We start from the raw sequence: 24656 nt of genomic DNA, 5'->3' as shown, positions 1-24656 counted from the left end.
TAACATCTGACAGGAGCTGAATGTGTGTTATAAGAAAACACGTGAAGAAAAATATCGTACTTTAAAATGTCAGTTCAAATTGCAAAGTAAAGAAATCGATTAAATACTGCTCTGTTGTCTCGTAATTTGACGTTTCGTTTAAAAAAGTAAACGAATCAAAGTTCAAATCATGAAATTGAAAATTTATATAAAAAAAACTTGTCAATGAAACTTAAATAATGAATAAAATACTCAAACTTACCAAGAATTTTTCAAATATTAAATATATATATTCCTCTGTATCACGAACTACTCCAATTGCATGTAATAATTGGATTTCAAATTCATCAGAGTTTCAGGTTTGATATTTAATTTTTATCAAAATTCACAAAACTATTGGTTTATACAAAATCTGGATTTGTAGATACGGAAATACTCGACAGAAGTTGAAAAAGCTAAAACTGCAAAATGGAATAAAAATGAAGGAACAATATTTGATAAAATTATTTCAAAAGAATTGAAAGCAGAAATAATTCATGAAGATGATAGGTGTATGGCTTTTCTTGATGTAAATCCTCAAGCACCTGTACATTTTTTAGTTATTCCAAAAAGACGTATACCAATGCTCGATGAAAGTTCTCCTGAAGATATTGAAGTATGTTTATCATTTTACGAAATTTTATCCATTTTAAATAAAAGTATTTTTTAGCTTTTAGGGCATTTAATTTTAACTGCTAAAAATTTAGCCAAAGAGAGAGCTCCTGACGGATATCGATTAGTTATCAATAATGGAGTTAATGGGTGTCAAAGTGTTTATCATTTACATATACACATTGTTGGTGGACGTCAATTAAATTGGCCTCCAGGATAAAATGTTCAGAATTTGTTAAATTTTGTATAGAAAATAAATGTTAATAAACAATGAAATGTTATGTCTATTTTCAATTTTTAAGTAGGATTTCTGAATGAAATTATAACAGAAATATATCCGCAAGAATATAAGCATATTGTTGATAGATAGAACTTTTTTTGTATGCAAATGATGGATATTATTCTATGAATGATGCCTAGACTATCTAGAACATGGGCTGATCTATAGTCGATAGAAAAGCAAAGACATAGAGAATATATTGAGAAATACAGCTCAAAATTTTCCGCTCTATGGAAAAAGAGAAAGCGATTGTGCGTCCTAATAAAGTATAAAGACAGGTATTCTAATCATTGATGAGCTTATATCACGAGTATATCCAGCATACTAACTGACTGACAACTAAAGTACTTCCATACTAACTCCCATAGTAACTAATATATTTTTTAATAATAAATTAGCGATTAAAAAAATTAGCATTCGATTGATAAACATATATTTGCATATATTCTAATATTCGAATATGTATAATAATAACAATAATATATTCGAATTTTGCATCGAAAAATTAAACAGCTTCATTGTTTAGTTGCGAATTAACAGAAATTCAAAAATACGGATTGTATTATCTTTGTGGTTGGGTAGTATTTGCTTCGTCCTCTGGTTGTGAAGTATGTGAAAGAACAATTAATTCCTTAGTGTCTTTATCAAATGCAAGCCCTCACTACGCAGATACAATAAATCGTGGTCACTTAAAACATCCTAGTGAGGTAGTAAATTATTAAATATTTATTATTATTATTATGGGAGTTGAGCATGAAAATACTTGTCATGTCAACATAGAGATATGAGTATAATCATGCATTGCAGGATTATAATACTTTTCTTTTATATTATTGCGGCCAATACTTGTCTTTTTTTTATAGGTCTGTAGAAATTCTAGAAAGAGCAACTACTACCCGTACGGTACGTTCGCTTTATCTTCCTCATAGTTTCTTGTCCGTATTTATCTTAGCCCATTCTCTAAGTCTTTGAGAAACGAGCGACTCGCGACAGTATGAACTCTTGACTGCCAAACTAAGCATAGAGGCAAAGAAAAATATCGGGTGAATATCGTTTACGATAATATTTCTGTTTTGCGTAATTTTGTACGATTTTTGAACGCAAGGGCTAAAAAGTTCATAATCAACCAACTCTTCTTTTGATATATACTGTATAAAATAACCATTATTCATTTATATTTATTTAAGGTGAAATATGTACAAATATATATAATAAAATATCGTTTTTATCAATTTTTCTGGTTTAATTATTATTATTCAATATTATACCTACCTTTATCTTTTATCCTTTACATCGATTTCAGGAAATCGATGTAAAAGGAATCGATCAAACAGAACCTACATTTTTAACAAAATATTATTACAATTATTCATTTATAGCTAAGTTTATTAAAAAAGGTTAGTATGTAAAAGAAAAATAAATACTAAAAATTTAAGAAAACAAGTTTATTGAAAAAGGTGAATAAAAGATATTTATATTACATTATTGATATTTAAAATATGTCAAATGTGGAGTAGTGGATAGCACAGCCGCCTCCGGTTACAGTATACGTGGGTTCGCATCTGGCATTGCCCCGATTAATTTTTAAATACATAGATGATTATGCCGAGATAAAGTCACTTTTTTAGATAATTGTTATGAGAACCAAAAGCGACAAATAAGTAAGAGAGCGGGGTATATTTTATATTATTTTAATTCCCACCCCCTGACAGAAGATTGATTTATGACATAAGTAGGAAAGTGGGACTAACATAATTAATTTTTTTTTTAGGTGAAATAACATATTCTCCTATTACAACATCTTATAAAATTTCATTTAACAAGAATACAAACAAAAAAGCAAGCAAAATAAGTATTTTTTAATATTTTGTAATAGGCGAATATGTTATAAAAAAAAAATGGGATAAAATATATAACATGTTCTCCTGTTACAAAATTTCAAATTTTAGTCTTAAAGAGCGATTTTTTAATTTATTTTTATAATTTTAACTTATTTTAATATTTTGTAATAGGAGAATATGAGTGAGATAAACTATATGACATGTTCTCCTATATAAAAGTTTCAATTTTTAGCATCAACAAGCCGCCATTTGTGTACATATTGACAGAATAGTGATTTATGACATATGTATTACTAACGTTTTTTATAGCAAGAGGGCGGGATATATAGATAATTTAAATTATAAAAAGAGTGGAAAATTTTTGACATCAGGAAAAATATAATTTAATTTAAAAGTAAAAATTTTAACCAGACCAGTATACGAACCTGCGTACTTTGGTATCAGAGGCAAGTGCTATACCCACACAGCCACCCAGCTTATACACAACCGTATAATTAACTTAATACTTACCTTTACTAAATAATTAATTAATTGATAATTTTGTTATGAAAGAAAAAATAGGATAGAAAATTTTTAAAATAAAACAAAATTTAAAATATAAAACGATTTTTATTTATTTATAACAACAACAAAAAAATGTACATTTGCATAAAACAATTTTACAGAGATTCTTATTTTCTTATTAAAGTTTTTATACAAAATAAGTAAAATTCGATCACTTTTATATAATAATAATAATATTAATAAAGGGTGTACCCAGATTAACGTCTGATTCGAACTTTTTGCGTTAATTTTGGAACACTTCTTTTTAAAACACAATATATAATTTCTTACAAATACTACTAACTAAACCATGGAAATATGAAGATAGCGAACGCTAGCCTGTAAGCGGATGTGATTAGCGGAGCGAGAGAAAAGACTGCCAGTAAGTTCCCCTGTATTCTTGTCTAATACATATACTTTGATTATGACAAGGACACAGGTGAATTCATTGACAATTTTCTCTCTCATTTATCTTATCGCATCCACTTACAGGCTAGCAGATCGCTCCCGTCCGTTCTCTATCTATAATTAATATTCTATAAACTAAACAGGTAAGGCACAAGAGGTTAATTACTAATTATTATGATGTTACAAGTTATTTGCGGTTTCTGAAGTAAAAATTTTAAAATATATATCTACATAATGATATCAATAAACCCACGCTTATCATTTGAACATTGTGAAATATTTATAATCCAACAATTGCTAATAATAAACGAACAATCAATAATTCCTTAAAATAGATTGATTAAGGAAGTAAAAAGTGGAAATCAATAGTATGGGGGGCTAACTTAATGACAAATAATTGTTTAATAAATAATAAATAAACAACGATCGAACAAATAATTTTAATGATCAAACAATGAAGAACAAACAACGAAAAATGGATTAAAAAAGATTTATAATTAAGTAATCCGAAAAAAATTTTGAGGGTGGCCAAATTACGTTAGCTTTATTATATATTTATATACGCCTGTGAATAATAATTTGAAGGAATTATTACTCCATGAATAAAATCTGTGATATGTACTAAATTGACGTTTGCAATTAAATGTCAGTTTCAAAAACAAAAATATTTTATAAAATATTCGGGGTTTTAGCATTTTTTGTATTAAAAGTTAAATAATTTTTATATGGTAACGAATAAAATGAGTATATCATTATCTTCATCTCGTCCTAGGACTAGTATATTAGATAAACCATTACCAAAAGGAAAAACTGAAATATCTTTGAGTACTTTTGCATTGTTATTTTCTGAAGTAGTACAATATTGTCAAAATCAAGTTTTCACAGTACCGGAGCTTCAAACAAAGTATATTACATATTTTATCAGTAATGAAAACATTTACTAAATGTATAATCAATTATTTCTAGATTACACGATTTAGGCAAGGATGTAGGTGTCAAATTGATTGATTTGTACTTTATGAGAGAACGTAGTGGAAAAAGAGAAATTAAATTGTTAAATATATTGTTGTTTGTGAAATCGACCTTGTGGAAAGTAAGAATTAGTTTTCTATTGGGATCTTTTGTTCTTTTTTGATTTTTTAAGGGATATTGGTGTACTATATGTCCAGAATATTTCATAGCTTAGTTTTTTGTGGACGAACGTTAATATAAAGTTAAAATGCCTGCTAAAATAGGGAAACATTCCTAGGTGACTCTAAAAGAACTTCTAAAGTCAACCGTTCAAGGGATCGAAAATCCTATATGTCGACAGCCTATGAATTATACATACCATTATAAGTCAAAATATTCGATAGATCGTCAAGGGTTTTCGTTAATCTCTTTGACGATCCATATACAATTTGGAACACGGGCGGCTCCAAAATCGAAATTGGAGTAGGTTGAGGAATATGATCTGAGCGACCTTGAATGGTCAACAATTTTAACCTTGGTAAATACGCCGCAACCGAAAGCGTTCACGGAACAACAATAAAAAAACAATATATATACATTCTATTAGATAGTCAGAATGCGCTCAAAGCATTAATTTACCTGAAATAAACTCCAGAACTGTTTTGGAATGCATGGAATCACTAAAATATCTGACAAAGTCGTTTCATGTAGTCCGTTAAATGGCTTAGTTTTCTTGGAGTACCGAAAATCACAATTAAAACTAAAATAGAGGGATGAATGTTACACGAATCCAACTGCTCTTGGGCAAACATTCATGGCCAAGGCTTGGAAAAAATCTTTACTGGATACAACTCAATAAGTGAAGAGAAAGCCCCTCTCTTAAAAAGACACCATCACTTACAATGGACTAATCTTCACTCAAATAAAACAAAGGAAGTACGAACTGTCTTCCTGGAATATCCTAAAGTTTATTTAAGCTATACAGCTTTTGGAACACTTTGAAGCAAAGAAGGTACAACAAAACAAACTGGCGTTAGTATAAAAAATCTTCGTAGGCTTACTCCTAACTCAAATCTTGGCTAATCTAATGGCGTCAGTTCTGATGGACTTAAAAAATTCAGGCGAAAGAGTATTATATAATTTAAATCAATCTATTATCATTTTATCGTCTACACTCTAGTAGTATTCTTTGTAATTTTTAAATTTTAGAATTTATTTGGAAGAGAAGCTGAAAAGTTAGAACATGCTAACGATGATGAAAGAACGTATTATTTAATGGAAAAAGAATCTGTTGTAAATAAGTATATATCTGTTCCAAGAGATAAAGGATCTTTAAATTGTGCCGTGTACGTAGCTGGCATTATTGAGGCAGTACTAACTAATAGCGGCTTTGTAAGTATCTTAAAAGTTTTAAAGAAAAATACCCGTTTAAAGAAACAAAAAATTGATTTAAAATTTAAGTTGTGCGTCTGCTTATGTCTTTGCTAAAATGATTGATATTGATGATTGAATTAGTTGCATAAAATTAGATCCTTAAAAACATGGATATGACATTAAATTTTGAAATTCTAGAAATATTAGGTTAAATTAAGTTAAATTAAGGAAATTTTTTTCATTAGAGAAATTGATAAAAATATCTAAATAAGTATCTAAGTTCGGATTCTGAAAACATCTATTTTTTTGTCATATATCAGAATTTATATATTCAGAATCAATTTTAATCACAAAATCTTGTTTTATGGGTAGAAAGTAGCATGTAGTCGAAAAACATAAATAATTCAATTTGAACCATTTCCAGAAGAGATTTCTAATTCAAATTGGTTTAGCAGCAATTTTTTTGTGAATTTACCTAAGTTAAAGAATTCGGTCAGAAATACAGATCATCCTCAGGATGCCTTAAATCGATTAATATATTTACGGTTTTATAGGAAAACTCATTATTTTTCCTTGTCTATTTACATCTCCCTCTTCCTAAAATTTTAGCAAATGTAATCCCAAAATATTAAATCAATGATGACCTGCAATAGTTGTAGTTTCTCGTTTGAAAGTATAACAGATTTTTTTTATGATTCAGAAGTTGCTTTGTCTGCTCTGACGCATACTTCGATTCTGCTATACATTTTTTATGACACACAGAACATTCCATGAAAATATACTTTAAAATTTGCTTATACATAAATTCATGATTTACGTTTCATGGTCAGGATAAGACATTAACATCAATTTGTTCGTGGTCATTTTTTCTTGATCGATATCGCGCCAACAAAAAATGGTATCGACTTCGTTGAGTTGTCGATCGAAGTTATTCGTGTGGACCTCAAACGTCGAACTAGATCCACCCCACGGCTTGTTATTATAGATATATATAGGAAACTTGAGCTTAAGTGTTATTTGGAAGCTCTCAACGTATCTGGGGGTAAAAACACTAATTTGTCACTGGCTCTAAGATCATATCTGAAAACAATGATTTATGACTTAAAATTTTACCTTGGAGCACAGAGTTTTTATTTTAATTGTTTTGAATTTATTAGGGCATATTTTTTTATTTTATTAATTGTAAATTTCAATTTTTTATATTTTCTCCTTTCTCTAAACTCCATTTTCCTTCCAAAAACTATGCCATTTATTGTAATTTTATACAAATCTTTCTAATAGTCTTTTTATAGTTAAGGATATCAGGACAACCTCGTGATTGTATTGTTTAATATGTCTAGGATAAAAGTCAGACTTTGTTTATAATTTTTTAATTATGATGATATATATAAAACGATTATTTTTGCCATAAGTTCCAAACAAAATATTACATAAAACTCGTGATACTTTATCATCACTTTACTGATAATTTATAACCATGTGATTTTAAAACGCAATTAAATTGATTATAGATTTTATTTTTATATTTTGTAATTTGAAATTCAATATTTACTATTTAGTAATTATTGTTTCAAAATAATCAATGAGATTTATTATTATTACGAAATCATAATAAATTATTGATTAATTCTTTTGTTCCTAAATACACTATAACTTTGTACTAATTAAACGGTTAATAATTTTATAAAGGCCACTGGGGCTTTTGTCTCATTGCATCTTCTCTATGTAACTATTTGGAAAAATAATGCATTAAAGACAGGTTTTAAAAACGGTAGATTCGGTAAAAATACGGTAGACTCTGAATTTTACCAGAATTTAAAAATTCATAATTCGGAAAATAAATACCATAAAATTACAAAAATTGTTGAATTCAAAATATCCGTGAAAGTGCGAAAGTTTGGGCTTTGCATGCTTTATCATTATTATAAATGCGGCCCTTAAATAATAAAAAACGGTAGATTACGTTTTAACGGGAAATTTGGCAATATATTATCATAATATATCAGATGCAGTTAAATTCACACCAGATCGAAGATAGGACGGACGAAAGTCGTCTATCAACAGATTTTTCTTTGAAATTATAATTATTATTTTATCGCGTAGTTTCAAAAATTATTAAACAATTATATCATTCGCTCCGACATCGTTAATTCATCATTATATGGTAAATTGTTTAAATATTCTGTATACATTGAGGTAGATTTTAATTTTTGGTCGAATATAAGGAAAATCTATTGAGTTGAATATAAAAAATTGTGTAGACAAAAAGATTGGAATATGGTACTCATAATTTTGCCGAATAAAAAATTTTTTTACAAATAAATAATTTATAACAGTAAATGAAACGTAATAAAAGGTCAATAAGACTAATTAATTGAACTTATGACCTATTTTGATAACAAAAGTGTGGTCATATGAAATATTTATTTATTTATAATATTTTTAAATTTATAATCACTTCATGGTACAGTGAAAAATTATAAACTCGCTTTTAATTTAAATTATTTTAAAAAATATTTAAAATATAGGACCTTCAAACATGATTATTGCTTTATTCATAAGAATACACTTAAAAATATCCAGTTCAAATGATTTTAAGGCTAGTCGCTCATAAGGTCACTCTTGTTCGCGTTGCACTATAATATTACGTAAGTTATTTTAGTTTTTAATCGGGCATAGTATCACGTACTGAGCCCGATCACAATGTATACGGATTTTGTGATTTTACACTCAGTACAAGATAACAATAATCAGTTGTTATGCATTTTCGAAATTCGGAAAATAGTTTGTGGAGGTTAATAAACTGAATTTTTTTCTAATTCAGTTTTCTATTTTCGGTCATTTCATGGTTTACGATTGATCCGCCATCTAATTTAATCGATACAAAAATACAAAAACTCATTAATAAACTTTTTGAAACAAAAGAAAAAAAAAACTATGAAAAACTACGCAGTTTATTATTGCAAAATCAAGATTATAACATTTTTACTTAATTTTTAAATACTAAACCAGTGTGTCAAATGATAAAATAGGCAAATGGTATATGATATAAAACCGTAAAATTAAAGAGAATTCGCTAGAAATCTAAAGGATATAATTTGTTAAGTTTTCAATAACCACAGGGAATAATCTATCTTGTTAGATCGAACAACTGGGTATACGCCGTATACCCGCCATTACAGCATTGTCCTTAACTATAAATGGGAGAAGAGAGATAAAAATGTGGCATTAATTCTCTTTTCCCGTAGCCCAGAAGACCAAAACTGGCCTTTCCACACGATCAATATTAATATTTAAAAAAAAAAACTGGCAATATTAACAATAAATAATATATGAATAGTTTTTAATTCGTAAAATAAATAAATATAAATTATCAAATATAATGATTGTAGTTATTTACACAGATGGTGCTGACGCATTTCATTTTAAATAATATTTTATTTTATCAACAAACACTAATTAGTAAAATATTTTTATTTTAGCCAGCAAAAGTAACAGCCCATTGGCATAAAGGAACAACATATATGATTAAATTCGAAGAATCGGTTATTGCCAGAGATAAACAACTAGAAGAGAGATAAGAGAATTAATAAATGTTTTTATTTATTTTATATTATTAAAATATTGTAAAATTATATTCCAATTTAACAAATATATTATTATGATTCAATATAAATGAATAATTTTGAATATTTTTATTGAACAATTTTTAGTTTTTTAGCATTAAATTAGCCGTGCTTTAAGATTTTGAATTATACCATGTTAGTAATAAAGAATTATTAAAAAAATAAATGTTTAATTAAAGAATTCCTTATCAAACGAGATAATCTATTGAAATTTTAATAAATTAATAAATGCTTATTGTTTTTACTCTGATCTATTTTAACTTAATTTTTCAATTCAAGACTAAAAAAACTTGTAAAATTAATTTTTTTACTTTTCTACTATATTTCTAACATTTTTTTCTGTCATGAATAAGTATTTCCATCATACAATTTAATTTTATAATGCTTCCATTTTACTTATGTCCTTATTAGTTTTGATTAAGTAGGTATTCATAATCAGGTAAATTTAAAATAATTGACGGTTTAAAATTTGGCGGTGAGAAAGTACCCCATTTTTATTGGAGTGTGGTGTGGATTTTGTATAGTGATATTTAAAGATTTTCACAGGCTGCAAGGAAATTTTCCTCCTTTTATTTTCAAGCGTTTGTAGTGGAAAAGTTAAGAGATACGACACATTCTTTGCCAAGAATTAAAACTGATATCATATTAATTAAAAGCTTACGTTTTTTACGTGCATTTGTAATAAACTTAATGATAGTATACATTTTTGGAATATTTAGAAAAACCTGTAGATCAGATATAAAAACAAAATGCTCTCCTAACTTAATAGAATCTATATCAATTTCCTTTCTTGGAAATTTAAATTTTGATATTGGCTATATTTTTCTGCAAGAAAAAACATATTATGGGTTCTAATGTTGAGAAATCGTAGTTTGTTTACTGATCTACACCGGCCAAAACACAGCCATTGGCATACATTTTAGATTACGTAATCTTAACAATTTTTGTTTGAAAAGTAAATAATCTTTAGTCATCATATTCTTCCAAATCTTGATAGTGTTTAGTAAATAAGATTAAATTTCGAATCATAATTATGTTTTGAAATATGACATTTCATTAAGGACTAATACAAACATTAAAATGAAAACGAAAATTTATTTAACAATTAAATTTTATACTACACAATTTACAATATGAATTAATATAAATCTTGATTTAAATAAATTTGTTTTTACGATCCTTATAAGCTACCTGACCGCTACGGAACATTTGTTCTTGTGCATCTCTTGACTTTTTAAGAAAATAACCAAAAGTTACCATTGGTATTACAAGAATTAATAAACCATTTAGAGCTGTTTTTGGAGTTGGTTTAAAATGATCATAACCCAGAGTTTTTAAAGCTTGATAACGTTGAATACCTTTATCAAACTTAAAAAGAAATTTGAATGTTAATAATTATAAGCATATCCACTATGAAACGGTTATGAAACAAATTAAAAAATTTTACATACGATTGTACCACCAGATCCTTGAGCATGTCGATACGGATTACTTTGTTGTTTTAAAAATTCATTTCTTAGTTCAGCACGACGTTGAGCTTTTTGTTCTAAAATTTTTTTCTGATCAAGTGAAATATGGTCCGCCATGATGAATTTTAAAACGTCACTAGATTTGCTATACTCATAGTTATGTATGGTTACCTTATTCTTAAGCTTGTTGCTAGTTTCATGTTTGAATGTATTGAATTGTAAAGGGGTCCTGACACGATACAAAAAAAAATTGTCGATTAGAAATTTCGTTTGAAGCAAACGAATGGTCAAGATTAATGCGATTAAATGAAAATTCAGGAGCATAGAATTAAAAAACACCTAACATCAGAAGAAATATAATAATGCATGGTGAGGATACAGCAAGCAGGAGTGTGAGATACTCAGGGTACATGATGTGCACTCCTCTTTTTAGATCATGCGATAGAGATTTATCCAGATCAGCATACCATAAACTTTGAAAACTTTTAAGGTGTATTTTCATGATGACGCTTGACGCTGAGTTTGAGCGTGCTGTCATCTGGATGGGGAAAAAATTTCAACAGCATCAAATCGTAAACAATGTTTATTGCTCAAATCCTAATTTGTAGCTCAAATTACATCTTTAAGGTTGTTTGGCTATTAAATATAATTAGGCCTGTCAGATTTATAGGGATTATTATCAGCTTATGACTTATTTAGAGTTAAAAGGGGCCACTCTCCTTTGAAACTCTAGAAGCAGTGTCAGTGTGAGGCTGCATTGAATCCACAAAGATGGTGGGGAGGTAGGTATAATTAGCTTATTAAAAATTTGCAGGATCTTTTTCGGAAATTTTTTTCGGAAAAAGAAAATTCAATTTGAATTCCTATCACGGAAAAAAAAATTGAAAATAGTATAAATTCCTTGAAAATTTTAAATTTTTTATGATCGATGTCTTTAAAAATCTAGAAAAATACATGAATATTATTTGAAAAACAATTTAAAAAATAATATGTAGCCTTCACAGGCTCAAGACAAATATATTTTAAATTTGTATACTAGTATCATTTTTTTTCGCTTGAAAAGTTGAAAAATTATGGTAGGTACTATAGATTTCGTGTTGGGAAATTTAACCTTCATGGTTTGATAAGCTTATTATAAAATGATAAGAAATTACTTAATATAAAATCTAACTTTTTCGATTATAAAACAAACATTTGTCAATACATTTGAAAAATACTTAATAATCTTTGTGAAACGATAATTTTCCGTAAACACATTAAATATACCAGAAAATTAAGAAAACGTACATTAAATTGTATTAAAAAAATTTTTTTTAGTTTTACGAAATTATAATTTACCGTTTACCATATCAAATCTTATTTAACTCTTATCAAGTTTTACACTTATAATTTTTTCTCAATATCTCTCCTATAACAAAATTTCGAATTTTAGTCTTAACGAGCGATTTTTTAATTTTATAAGTACCTACAAGTTTTAATATGTAATGTAATAGGAATATGAGTGAGATAAACTATATGACATGTTCTCCTATTAAAAAGTTCCAAATTTTAATAACCAAGCCATTTTTGTAAATATCTTTTAATATTTTGTAACAAGAGAATATGATTTTAAAGATAAAGAGATATTTATGGTTATTTAAATTCCCACCTCCTGACAGAATAGTGATTTATGACATATGTATAACTGACGTTATTTATAACAAGAGGGCGGGGTATATAGATAATTTAAACTAAAATAGATAAAAAGAGTGGAAAATTTTTAGCATTAGGAAAAATTCATTTTTTTTAAAGTAAAAATGTTAACCACACCAAGATGCGAGCCATCATCCCTTCAATCCAGAGGCAAGTGCTATACCCACACAGCCACCTAGCTTATTAATTACCATATAATTAACTTAATAATAACCTTTACTAAATAATTACTTAATTGATAATTTTGTTCTAAAAGAAAAAATAGGATAGAAATTTTAAAAAATAAAACAAAATTTAAAATATATAACGATTTTTAAAAAAAATTTTCATAAACAAATTTACAGAGATTCTTCTTTTCTTATTAAAGTTTGATACAAAATAAGCAAAATTCTATCACTTTTATATAATAATAATAATATTAATAAAAGGTGTACCAAGATTAACGTCTGATTCGAACTTCTTGCGTTAATTTTGGACTATTAGGATGATTTTATGAAAACCTATAGCAAAATTTTGTTTGTAGCATCAATAATTTTAAGCGTTACAAACTTTGGACTAAACTTAGTATACCTTGATATATTTCATATATACATGGTATAACAAAACCTAATATCTGTTTTTAACAAAGCATAATCTAATAAGGCATACATGTTATTATGACGTATTTATACACGTGATTTACTTCGTAAAATAATGAATATGATGATGAAGTATTCACTTTAATCCTAAGTGATACAAGTTGTGAATCGTGACTCACATGCTTTACTGTCATCGATTCATATAAACATGTTTGACATTCACGATTGACCTTCGAAGATCAGTTTTTATGATCATTCAAAAATATCCTAAATTCGAAATCCTAAAAAAACACCTTTTCATACGTCTTGCTTAGGTATACTTAAGAGTTTCTACGATTCACGATCAGTGATATGATTCACGATCGTTGTTTTTTAGTACCATGTTAGCAAAAAGAAAAAATGATCCAAGTTGATAATAAAAACAAAGCAATGTTTGTATATATTTTTATTTGGCTATTTCAATGATAAACCGTACGACACGATACTAAATATTTTGAATTATCTTTAAATGAATAAATTATTAAAAACATTGAATCATGAAATAATAATGAATACGTAATCATTATGATAAAATTGTAAATATGGCTGTATAATCAAAATTTAAAAAAGTTAAGAAATTTCAAATAAGTCAGTCTAAATGCTTAAATAAAACATTTTTCCAATCGGTTTTCGAAGAAGGTTCCGAATCAATTAGAACGTATCGAATGTAATAAATTTATTATTAGCAAAACATTATGTAAAAGTTCTTTTGTTTAAGTGTTTATTCCAAAATTATGACTGTATACGCACACTTAATAATTAAAAATTTTTAAATTCTTGAATGAAAAATTTACAGGGAAAAATCAGATTAATATTATTCTGTGTAATTGTACGTTGTTGTACCTAGTAGAAATATGAAAAATAAAATTATTATGGTTTAGGATGTACCAATTAATGTGTACATAATTATAATTTAAAACTATTTCATTGAAAACTGTGTTCAAAAGTTTTAATTTCTTTTACATCTTAGTTTCATTTTCTTTGTTGTTTATTTATACTGGAAGGGGGGTTTATTTATCCTGGAAAAGGCATGACGTGTATATTACAAAAACTGTAAATTCAGATGCAAACGAGTCATGAGGGGTGGAAATGGGGATGAACTACTTATCGAATATTTTCAAATATACCCAAATGGAGTATCATTATAAGGGCATGATGTGTACATTACAAAACTGTAAGTTACATAAAAATCAATTCAGCCGTTGTAAACTCAAATTTTCATCAGGGATTTATCAAATTTTATAAATTTTACTAGCTTTTAAACTTCTCATCTATTTGCATGCAACCATAATGTGCCACAGCGAAGCGTGGCAGGGTACAACTAGTATAGTTAGGTATACTTTTAAAAAATAAAAATTTTATGTCACTTTCGGTTCGTTTTGATAGTGTAAGGCATTTTTCAAAAAGAACATTTAAGCTGGTGGGACCCTTTTTAAAAAATTCAAATGCTATCAATTCGTGAGACTTAAAACTACACAATAAATTTTTAAAAAATTAACTTTTATAACTTAAGTTTTTCTAAAAATTTCAATTTTTTAGGTTTAATTTACCTTTGCACAAAAAAGGTGGGGTAATTTTCTCTATTTTTAGAGGTTTATTGTACAGTTTTTATTATAAAGAATCAAAAACTTCTGGTTTTTAAAGATCGGTCGCGTAGACTGCGAGAAAAACTTCGTATCAGTTTATGTAGAAACCGGTTTAAGTATATATGGACTAAGGCTATAACTTTTTTCTAGTTCAAATTTTAGGATAATATTTTTATGTAAAAAATTGATTTATTTTGAGGAGAAAAATAAAAGATCAACCAACCATTGCAACCTACCTTTTTAATTTTTCCGGACATGTGTTCTAATAAATAAAAGGATTTTTTCCAAAATTATTTGGAAATTTTCGAAAATTAATAATTCGGTCAAGGCTAATACTACAATCTTTAGATGTCTACCTCATCATAATGAAATAGGTCACCACAGGAGGTTAAAACTAAAAGTAGGTCAAAATGCTGAACCTGAAAATGAAAATCGATTATATTCAAATTCCGACGCCCTTTCATTGTTTAAATGTAAAAAAAAATGTCGAAAATCCAACTTTAATGCATTATTATTATTAATTGTAATTATAATTTCCAAACTAATCGATTTATTTTTTGTAATTTGTACCACAGCCTTCATGGAATTACTAAACTTCAATCATGTGATCATGAATAAATGTTTTTATTCTCCTCCACTACTCTTTGGCTTTGTTTATTTGTTTTGTATACTAGGGTTTCCAATATGTAATAAAACAACTCAGTAAACATCTGTTATTGGCATTTACTTTCTGATTCTCGTTAGTGAAACATCGTATTTTATTTTTTTAAATTTTTGGTAAGCTATTAAATTTTCTATAATCTTCATTTTTAATCAATAACTAATACAAATACTCATTTTATTAAATTAAAAAATTTTTTTTTAAAACTATTCAAATTTTTTGGGAATAAAAGGCAATCAAGCAAGGCTGTTTATAGTTTTCTTTGTTTTTAATTACGTCGTTCCATATTAATTATTGGAACTGAATTTAAGAGACGATCTTGAAATATATCCTTGAATACTTGAAATATAAAACTAATTGTGAAATATATTGCATGTTTGTAAATTGATTTTCTCCTAATTAAAATTCTTTTACGTGTTTTTCAGGTGAAAATGAAGTTGTTATTATTTGTTGGGCTGATTGCAGCATGCCAAGCTGTCTCGTTCTTTGATCTTATTTTAGAAGAATGGAGCACATTTAAGGTATGTAAATTTTTCTTTGTTTTGAAACGTTCAAAAAAAAAAAATTTCTTTGTTTAGATAAACGATCTGTGATTAGGTATGTAGCTATAAAAGCCACTCCTATGATAAAAAATTCTAAATTACGCGTAATATCTTCAATATTTATAATACAAAAAAGGCATATTAAGTTTCAATTAAAAACATCCAAAAACTGATTTCTTTGATTAGATATGTTTATTTGATCAGAAAAAAATAAATAAATTACGGGTACCTAATATCTTAATAAAAAATTATTAACTTTCAATTAAAATGTTAGAATTAAAAACAATAAAGCTAATAATGAAACTCAAAGTCATTTTTGTTGTTGTTGTTTAGATAATTTAAATTTTAATAAAAAAAATTACATAAATTATTATTTTTTTTGTTTTGATTGTTTATTTGAACATTTTTTTCTTTGTTATTTAGATAACAAAATCTGTTCTTATTTTAAATAGCAAAATATAAATCAAAATTTGTTTTTTAAACAAAATTCAGAATTTCTCATTTTGAAATTTCAAGTGACGCTTTTTCTCTTTCAGGGTTTTATTTTTATATAAATATACAAAATTTTGTTACAAAGTTAACGACCCCATTTTCATGGCCGCGAGTGCATGATTATGACTAAAATAATAACATAATTATCAATATAATTACTAATAAGTAAACTAGAATCATTTAAAACTACAAAAACAATTAACAAATGTTTTCAATTGTTGTAATTCAAAGCGAGATTAGATACTCACATATCTCAAATTTCGAAAATTTTGATGTATAAACCGTTAAAGAGGGCGAAAGTCAAGAAAACTAAGTTTTGAAAATTCGATTGTTAGTTGAGACAAAAATTTGTATACCTATATATTAAAAATATATCAGAGTAAATTTAGATCAGTTCCAAGTTTGTAACGCTTAGAAATATTGATGCTCCAAACAAAATTTTGATATGGGTTTATAAATTCGATAACTCAAAAACGAAAAGAGATATCGATTGAGTTTGTAAATAGGTCCCATCTTGAAAACCGTAATAGATAAAGCAAAAGTTTAAATGCAAAAAATGTTCCTTATAAAAAACTAATCAACTTACATTTTTTCGTAAATATCTTTATTTTCTTATGAGGGTCTAAATTTGGGCAAAACTTTAGTTTGTATTTTCTCAAAAAATATAAAAGATACAGAGTTGAAAATTTGTGGGTAGTTTCAAATAATGAGTTTATTGATGTTAATTTCATATATTATCCATCTGATAATATTAAGGGGTCAATTTTCGGAGAAACATTTTTTTGTCTAAAAATTCGTTCCAAAGTATGAAGATTGCAAAAAATGAAGACCAAAAATCCGATGAAAAGTAAAAAATAAAACTTTGTGAATGGGTTTTCGAGATTTAAATTTAGGAATATAAGTTGTTTAGTTCAAATTATTCGATCACAACTTCACTATTTGCATGAAGATAAAATCCTCATACATTTAATTTTCAAATAAGAAGCCCTAGAAATTACTTGCACGATAAGCTGATAAATATACACTCCGTTTCAAAATATATGCATCAATATTCATGAAATTTTTTTTCGCATTTATTAATAAAATATGAAAATACCGTAAAAGAGAACAAAAAGTTAAATTAAAATTAAAATCGGTCTAGAAATACGAATGTTAAACATTTTAAACTACTAATTAGACAGAGAGATCGGACATATGTGACGTCCTATATTGTGTTCGCCATAAGAACTTCATGCTAAATTCTGTTTTGCTAGAAAGAGAAAAAAATCTTTAATGCGTTAAATTCATGAATATTCCCTATTAATAAATAAATCATGTACAAAGAACTCGATTTCGATTATTTGTTTAGAAATTTTAACATAGATAAAATTAATGACTATCAAAACTGAGTAATTCGTAGATTATGCTTATGATTATTTTTTTAAATATTTCCCTAAAATGTTTTATTTTTATCTGACACAGAAGCATACTTACAATAAACGTGCTTTAATTGACCTGATTAATAAATGTTATCATTAGATTTATCATTGAAATAATTTTTAACAGAAAATTTAAGACTTATTTCCTCGTAATCAAGGTTATTTTTTATAAATAATCATAATGACCTTTAATCAAAATATTGGGTCATTCAAAAACGGGAACACTTAATAGTTATCGTGACTGCAAAAAAAAAAAAATAATAATAATAATAAAATAGTTTTTGTTATTTTTTTTACTCGACTGCCAAGGAATGGTTATGTTTTTCGCGCATATTTTGTATGTTTGTAAATTTGTTTGTTACCTCGTATAGCTTCCAAACGGTTGGATGAATGGATGAGGAGCGGATGTAAAAAATTTCTTGAATAATTGAACTGCTTGAATTTCTAAGGGTGACTGTTTTGAGTACATACTTTTCATTCTCTTAATTTTTAATTTTGTTGACCCCTCGATATTTTATTAATTATCCATCAATTAAGCCTAATAACCGCCTTTGAATCCGTGCTTGTTACTATAATAAATTATAATTAATTCAAATATTATTTCTAATTACAGATGACTCATCGCAAACAATATGAAAGTGAAATCGAAGATAAATTCCGCATGAAAATATTTATGGAAAATAAAAATAAAATTGCTAAACATAATAAACAATATGAACTTGGTTTAGTATCATATAAATTAGCACTTAATCAATATGGTGATATGTTACATCATGAATTTATTAGCACTTTAAATGGTTTCAATAAGTCAACATCAAGATTGTTACGTGGCGATGAACCAAATGAAGCTATTACATATATTGAACCAGCTAATGTTGAAGTACCTGCAAATGTTGATTGGCGTGAACAAGGTGCTGTAACACCTGTTAAAAATCAAGGACATTGTGGATCATGTTGGTCATTCAGTGCTGTAAGTATTTGTTATTGTAAATTTTAGGAGGGGAGGGTAAAGACGTTGACCTTTTGGAATGACTTATGTCTGAAAAATCGGAAAAACCTTGAATTGTCAGGGAATTCCAATATATAAACATCAAAAAATAATTTCAAATACGATAAAAGTCTGGGAATTTTATTTAAGTATCAATTCTAAATAAAGATAATTTTAATTAATATAAAGCATATAATTAAGAAATTTTTTTATTTTTCAACTGGAAAACCTGGTGAAGGTACGAATCTGCATGCGCGGAAGGAATTGCAATATCTTTATAATATGCCCTGCTAAAAAAATTGATTTTTTGAGCCCATTTCCCAAACTTTTTCTTTTTGTGCTTTGTTACTACTAAAAATCATAGAAAACTATTTTTACAGAATGTAAGCCCGTTAAGCTCGCCTTTATTTCTCCTATTTTTCTGATTATATTAACGACTCTTTTCCTCAAAAGATAAGTCATAGTGTTAAGCTTCGTAAAATTCTCTTTTTTAAATCGTCAATTTATTAAAAGTGTACCCTTTTTTTTAATCACAAGATCGCAAGGAATTTAAAAAAAAATTTCGTAGCCATTTTTTTAAAATCAGTTTGTAGAAAATATTGGATTTAACTCATATTAGAAATTTATTATTTAATTAAATTTTTTGTTCCTTTATAGACTGGAGCTTTGGAAGGACAACATTTCCGATCAACTGGTAAATTAGTATCATTAAGTGAACAAAATTTGATTGATTGTTCAAAAAAATACGGAAATGACGGTTGTAATGGTGGACTTATGGACTTAGCTTTCAAATACATTAAAAATAATGGTGGAATTGATACAGAAAAAACTTATCCATATCAAGCCGAAGATGAAAAGTGCAGGTAATTAAAGAAATTCTATTCTTACTAAATTAAAGCTTGATGCTTTAACACAAGACTATTTAAAATATGTTTTTGCAAAATTTTAAAAACAGTATACTAATTGGTTATGACTTTATTTAAATAAATTTCAAAATACCATCGTAAATAATTTCCCATGACTAGTCTAAGAATGCAAATTATCTCCCTTCCGAAATTCACCAAGAACTGTTCAGCATTTTTTCCAAAATTTTAATGTAAAAAATTTCATTTATAGATATACGGCAAAGAATTCTGGTGCCACAGATAAAGGATACGTAGACCTTCCATCTGGTGATGAGAAAAAATTAAAATCAGCTGTTGCTACAATTGGTCCAATTTCAGTTGCAATTGATGCTAGTCATGAATCATTCCAATTTTACTCAGAAGGCATCTATTTTGAAAAAGAATGCAGCTCAGAGCAATTAGATCATGGTGTACTTGTCGTAGGATATGGTACCGATGAGGATAATAAACATTATTGGATTGTAAAGAATTCATGGGGTGAAACATGGGGTGACAAAGGTTACATCAAAATGGCCCGTAACAAGAAAAATAACTGTGGTATTGCAACACAAGCAAGTTACCCATTAGTGTAAATTTTCGAAAAAACATTTGTTAGCTAATTAGCAGCTCTCTATCAATCTCAAATAATTTCCATTTCGTGTGTGATTTTAAAAATAAGTTTTAATATTTAAGTGGTAATCGATCGTATGTTTTGTTAAATGTATTTTTATTATTTTAATTTTTTCAATAAAAAGTAAAAACGATTTTTTTATATGCGTTCTTTTTTATTATCTTTATAATTTTTAAGAATTACAGAAATTTAGGGTTTGTTAAAGTAAGAATTCCAACATATTTTATATTGAAAGAATTCGCAAAACAATCGAAAATAGAGTTTCTTATTCGTTCTTATATGCAGTTCTATATTGAATGGGAACGAATTGATAAAAAAATTTGTAAATAAATTTCCAAATGCTAATCAATTTTAATACCAAACTACTAGGATTTTTCATTAACAATCATTTAACTGGATCCCAATTTTCAACGATAACAGAAGAACATCATGATAATTCATAATTGAGTCAAGTTTCTCGATTAGATTTTCTCAATTTTAAATGTTTTTCCAAAATAAAATTCCCTGAACTTTCTAGGTTTTCCAGTTAAATAATTAAAAAATTTACTGATAAAATTATTACTTTAAAATCGCTTTGAAAGAAAGTGGTACGAAAATCGTAATATTAAATATAACTCAAGATGTTACAATCACATGTACAATCAATTTGTATTCCCTGATATTTCCAGATTTTCCAATAATGTGGCCACAATGATATTATTCTAGATCTCTCTGCTGATCCACACACACTTTCGGTATACTAAGATTTTTACGAGAGATAAAAATAACGTCCTGAGCTCGCTGTAAAAATTTCAGCTTGATATCTGTTTTCGTTTTCAAGTTAACGTGTTCACAGACGGACGGACAACCGAAAATTGTCTAATTGGGTGATTTTATGAACACCGATACCAAAATTTTGTTCGTAGCATCAATATTTTTAAACGTTACGAACTTGCGACTAAACTTATACATATACATATATACATGGTATAAATAGCATTATGTCAATCATAAGCTTTATGAAGGCAATGATTAATTTCACGGAGATATAAGGTTCGCCTTTTCCGTAAATCTTATAGAAGGGAAGCTAAAATACACAAACAAATATAAATAATAATTAATTTATTATGCAATTGACAAATCTCTACACAGATTTTATGTTTGATCTTAAGAAGACATTCTAAAATTTTTATCGCATAATAGACAATTAAAATTATTTCAATTTTAGTATGGTAAATTTTCCAATTCTTGCAGACTAATCGGGGTACCAATCTTATTTAAAAATCTATTTTGTGATAGGTAGACGATCTAGCCAGTAAATTATGCTAGAAAAAACATATTATATCGTACATAAAATGTACGTAAAATTCGTAAGGCCAGAAATACATGAGCGTTAAAATGACAAATGATGATTCTACCACTATTTTTAAGGTAGGTATTGATAATATCAATTTTTGTAGCAGTGCTAAAACGTTCGTTAAAAAACGAACGTGCATTGATGTCAACTACCGTCATTTTTAACTCTCATATTGCCCCGAACTTATTTAGATTTTACTTAAATTAATTAAAGTCACGAGACAATAGTAAATAAAGTATGTACTTAGTATTTATAGATTAAAATATCGAATATATAATATTATGTTAAAATACATTGATATTATAATATTTATCTTTTCTTTTCTACATTATAAAAAGCATACATTATTTTAAAAATCATAGAATACCAACGTAATATGTAAGACTTTTAATAATTAAAATCGGTAACAGTAGTTCACATGACAGAAAAAAATAAAATGCCACAATACTCGAAAAAAATTGTAAGAACATGACGATTTATATGCGGAGTAGCTGCATGATCTTTTTACATCTATTTAACATTTCGAAACTGTACTCTTTGGTAGCAACCCTACTGATTATTTTACAAATATATAATTTCCTTTTTTTCAAATATTTCAATAATTTTATTTTGCTAGTTTACACTAATCAATAATGCCAATCTAAATCTCATCTATTCTCATATTACACAACAAATTAATTAAAATTGAGTTTTGTTTAATTATCGCCTTAGATAATAAATTAATTTATTTAAAATAAAAAAAAAAAAAAAATTAAATTTTGATGATTATATCGTATCGATTATAGCTAGTTTAGACATCTAAAAGTTCGTAATTTGAGTCCTAGTCAGGGCTGCCAGATGGAATAATTGGATCCAAAACCAGAGTAATTTGGTTATATTCTATGTCCAGCTCATACTCTAAATTGACTCGTATAATTGAAAACAAAAATAAAAATTCAAGAGTCAAAAAAACTTTGTGTTAAAAAATTTTACTGCCAAATTCACTTTTTTTTTTCTTGGGCATAGACTAATTGTTTATAATTTATGGCAATCAACAAAAACGAATTATTTTCATTTTCTACGTAATTTAAAGTGACTAAAAATCAATAATTATATAACAATATTTGATTTGGAATAATTTCAGTAACCTAACTCGGTACTGAATAAAGGTTGGCCCTAGAGGCAGTCCTGGTCCTAGCTCTGATGGAATTTTATTCATCATAAATAATCATTTTTTCTCCACCCCGTGAGAAAATTTTATTTGACTAGCATAGTAGAAGCAATTTTGCATATCATTAACTTTATTAATATTAAAAGTCTTAGCATATGTTTCGTAAAATAATCCAGTCTCTAGAGACAATAAAAAGATTTTACTTGGAAACCGTTTAAAATAAATTATAATACAAAATAGCGTATAATATGTATGGGTCTCACGTGTTTCTTTGTCCTTTTTACACAGCAAAATGCAGCAATTATAGACCGATATTTAGTCAGAAAAATGAATCAACAATTCTTTAAAATTCAAACCAAACTTCAAGTGAAGCAATTAATCCACTTACACTTACACTGTTGATTCCATATGTAAGGCCAGTATGGAGGACGATGAAAAATCTATACATGTTATTTAAACCTGCAGGATTTTCGAATGTTTGGATTCGAAACCCTGGATCCATCAATCGGGGGAAATCCTGGCGGAGAAGTTGTAGCAATCGGGATAAATCCTGGCGGAGAAGCTGTGGGTTTTCTACGTGGTATCTGGCCTCGTCAGAATTCTATATCTTCAACTGCTTAAAATAGCGTGTCTTACTCGGAGACGTCTAGCCTTCGGATGGAAGGTTGTTCTCAAGGAGTGCAAAGACGAACCCCTTGGTCTAGGTGCGAGAGACTCATTTGCGGTACCCCTAGTATGTTTTATTATAATTATTTGGAATTAAGTGTGCATTTTCAGGCTAAATATCGATCGCAGCAAATCTTTTGATTGATGTCACATAGAAAGTTTAATTGTCAGAAAAATTCTTATAAAACGTTACCAAGAGTACATCGTTTTAATATAGAAATTAACGTCGAAAACGTGTTTTTATACTAAGTGTTTATCAAGTTGTCTACCGACAAAAAGCTAGTTATATCTTTTTATAGCCATTCGTGGTAAATTTCGCTCGAGCGAACCTTAGTCCCTATAAACTGGATCATAACTTATCATTTCCAATTTTAACATGCCACAATATTTATCACACAATTTATTTTTTACGTAAATCTAATTAATTAATAACTTACAATAATTAAATGCAATTGAAATTGAAACATATTTGTTTAAACTACAGAAATATGATTTTTTTAAATTCCGTTTCATATTACGTTGTTTTGACTTATAAAAAGGTAAATATGAACACAAAATTTATTCCAGTATGATTCGAATATTTTTTATTTAAGGTGATTTTATAAGAAAACTCTCGTTAAGCATTTCTAGCAAGTTTTAAGAAGGCGTGCAGTATTTTATTTTGGCGCCCCATCGTAAAATGTACAATGACTTATTCGTAATCAAGTTGTACCAACAGAGTAAAACTAGCATGATTTTAATTGTTAAGAAAATATAATTACCAAAGAAGTTGTCAAATAGTCTTAAAATTTAAGAAATGTTGATGGCGTTACTTGGTGCAAGGATATCATTCGCATCACCCGAAAGTCGTCTCTGACGATCGTCATAAAGA

The 24656-nt window shown here is 27.4% G+C and overlaps 4 protein-coding genes across 5 annotated transcripts; 3 read left to right on the top strand and 1 right to left on the bottom strand.

The window, feature by feature from the left end:
• The first annotated feature begins 216 nt into the window (after positions 1-216).
• On the top strand, positions 217-906 carry LOC123300713 (uncharacterized HIT-like protein slr1234). Its single transcript, XM_044883336.1, has 3 exons — positions 217-338; positions 404-634; positions 689-906. The coding sequence occupies exons 1-3, from the start codon at positions 219-221 to the stop codon at positions 848-850; spliced, it is 513 nt and encodes a 170-aa protein (XP_044739271.1). The 5' UTR covers positions 217-218; the 3' UTR covers positions 851-906.
• A 3455-nt stretch (positions 907-4361) lies between these two features.
• LOC123300124 (trafficking protein particle complex subunit 5) lies at positions 4362-9637 on the top strand. Its single transcript, XM_044882614.1, has 4 exons — positions 4362-4606; positions 4669-4795; positions 5863-6045; positions 9510-9637. The coding sequence occupies exons 1-4, from the start codon at positions 4428-4430 to the stop codon at positions 9606-9608; spliced, it is 588 nt and encodes a 195-aa protein (XP_044738549.1). The 5' UTR covers positions 4362-4427; the 3' UTR covers positions 9609-9637.
• A 1091-nt stretch (positions 9638-10728) lies between these two features.
• Positions 10729-11273, bottom strand: LOC123301806. The gene is made up of 2 exons (XM_044884708.1): positions 11105-11273; positions 10729-11021 (listed from the first exon to the last, which is right to left on the bottom strand). Exons 1-2 carry the CDS (start codon positions 11237-11239, stop codon positions 10809-10811), a joined length of 348 nt encoding a protein of 115 aa, XP_044740643.1. The 5' UTR covers positions 11240-11273; the 3' UTR covers positions 10729-10808.
• An 8-nt stretch (positions 11274-11281) lies between these two features.
• LOC123301805 (procathepsin L) lies at positions 11282-20738 on the top strand. Of its 2 annotated transcripts, none has more exons than XM_044884707.1 (5): positions 11282-11315; positions 16144-16199; positions 18744-19100; positions 19776-19981; positions 20235-20738. In XM_044884707.1, the coding sequence occupies exons 1-5, from the start codon at positions 11282-11284 to the stop codon at positions 20593-20595; spliced, it is 1014 nt and encodes a 337-aa protein (XP_044740642.1). In that variant the 3' UTR covers positions 20596-20738. The 2 variants fall into 2 exon arrangements, with proteins under 2 accessions (XP_044740642.1, XP_044740641.1); XM_044884706.1 differs by lacking the exon at positions 11282-11315 and adding an exon at positions 15643-15794 and having other exon boundaries at positions 16104-16199.
• The last annotated feature ends 3918 nt before the right edge of the window (positions 20739-24656 follow it).

The sequence above is a fragment of the Chrysoperla carnea genome, chromosome 5 (assembly GCF_905475395.1).
Source record: "Chrysoperla carnea chromosome 5, inChrCarn1.1, whole genome shotgun sequence".
NCBI classification, from domain to species: Eukaryota; Metazoa; Arthropoda; class Insecta; order Neuroptera; family Chrysopidae; genus Chrysoperla; species Chrysoperla carnea.
The sequence above is the reverse complement of the archived record's forward strand: the minus strand, read 5'-3'. Positions and strand labels throughout refer to the sequence as shown.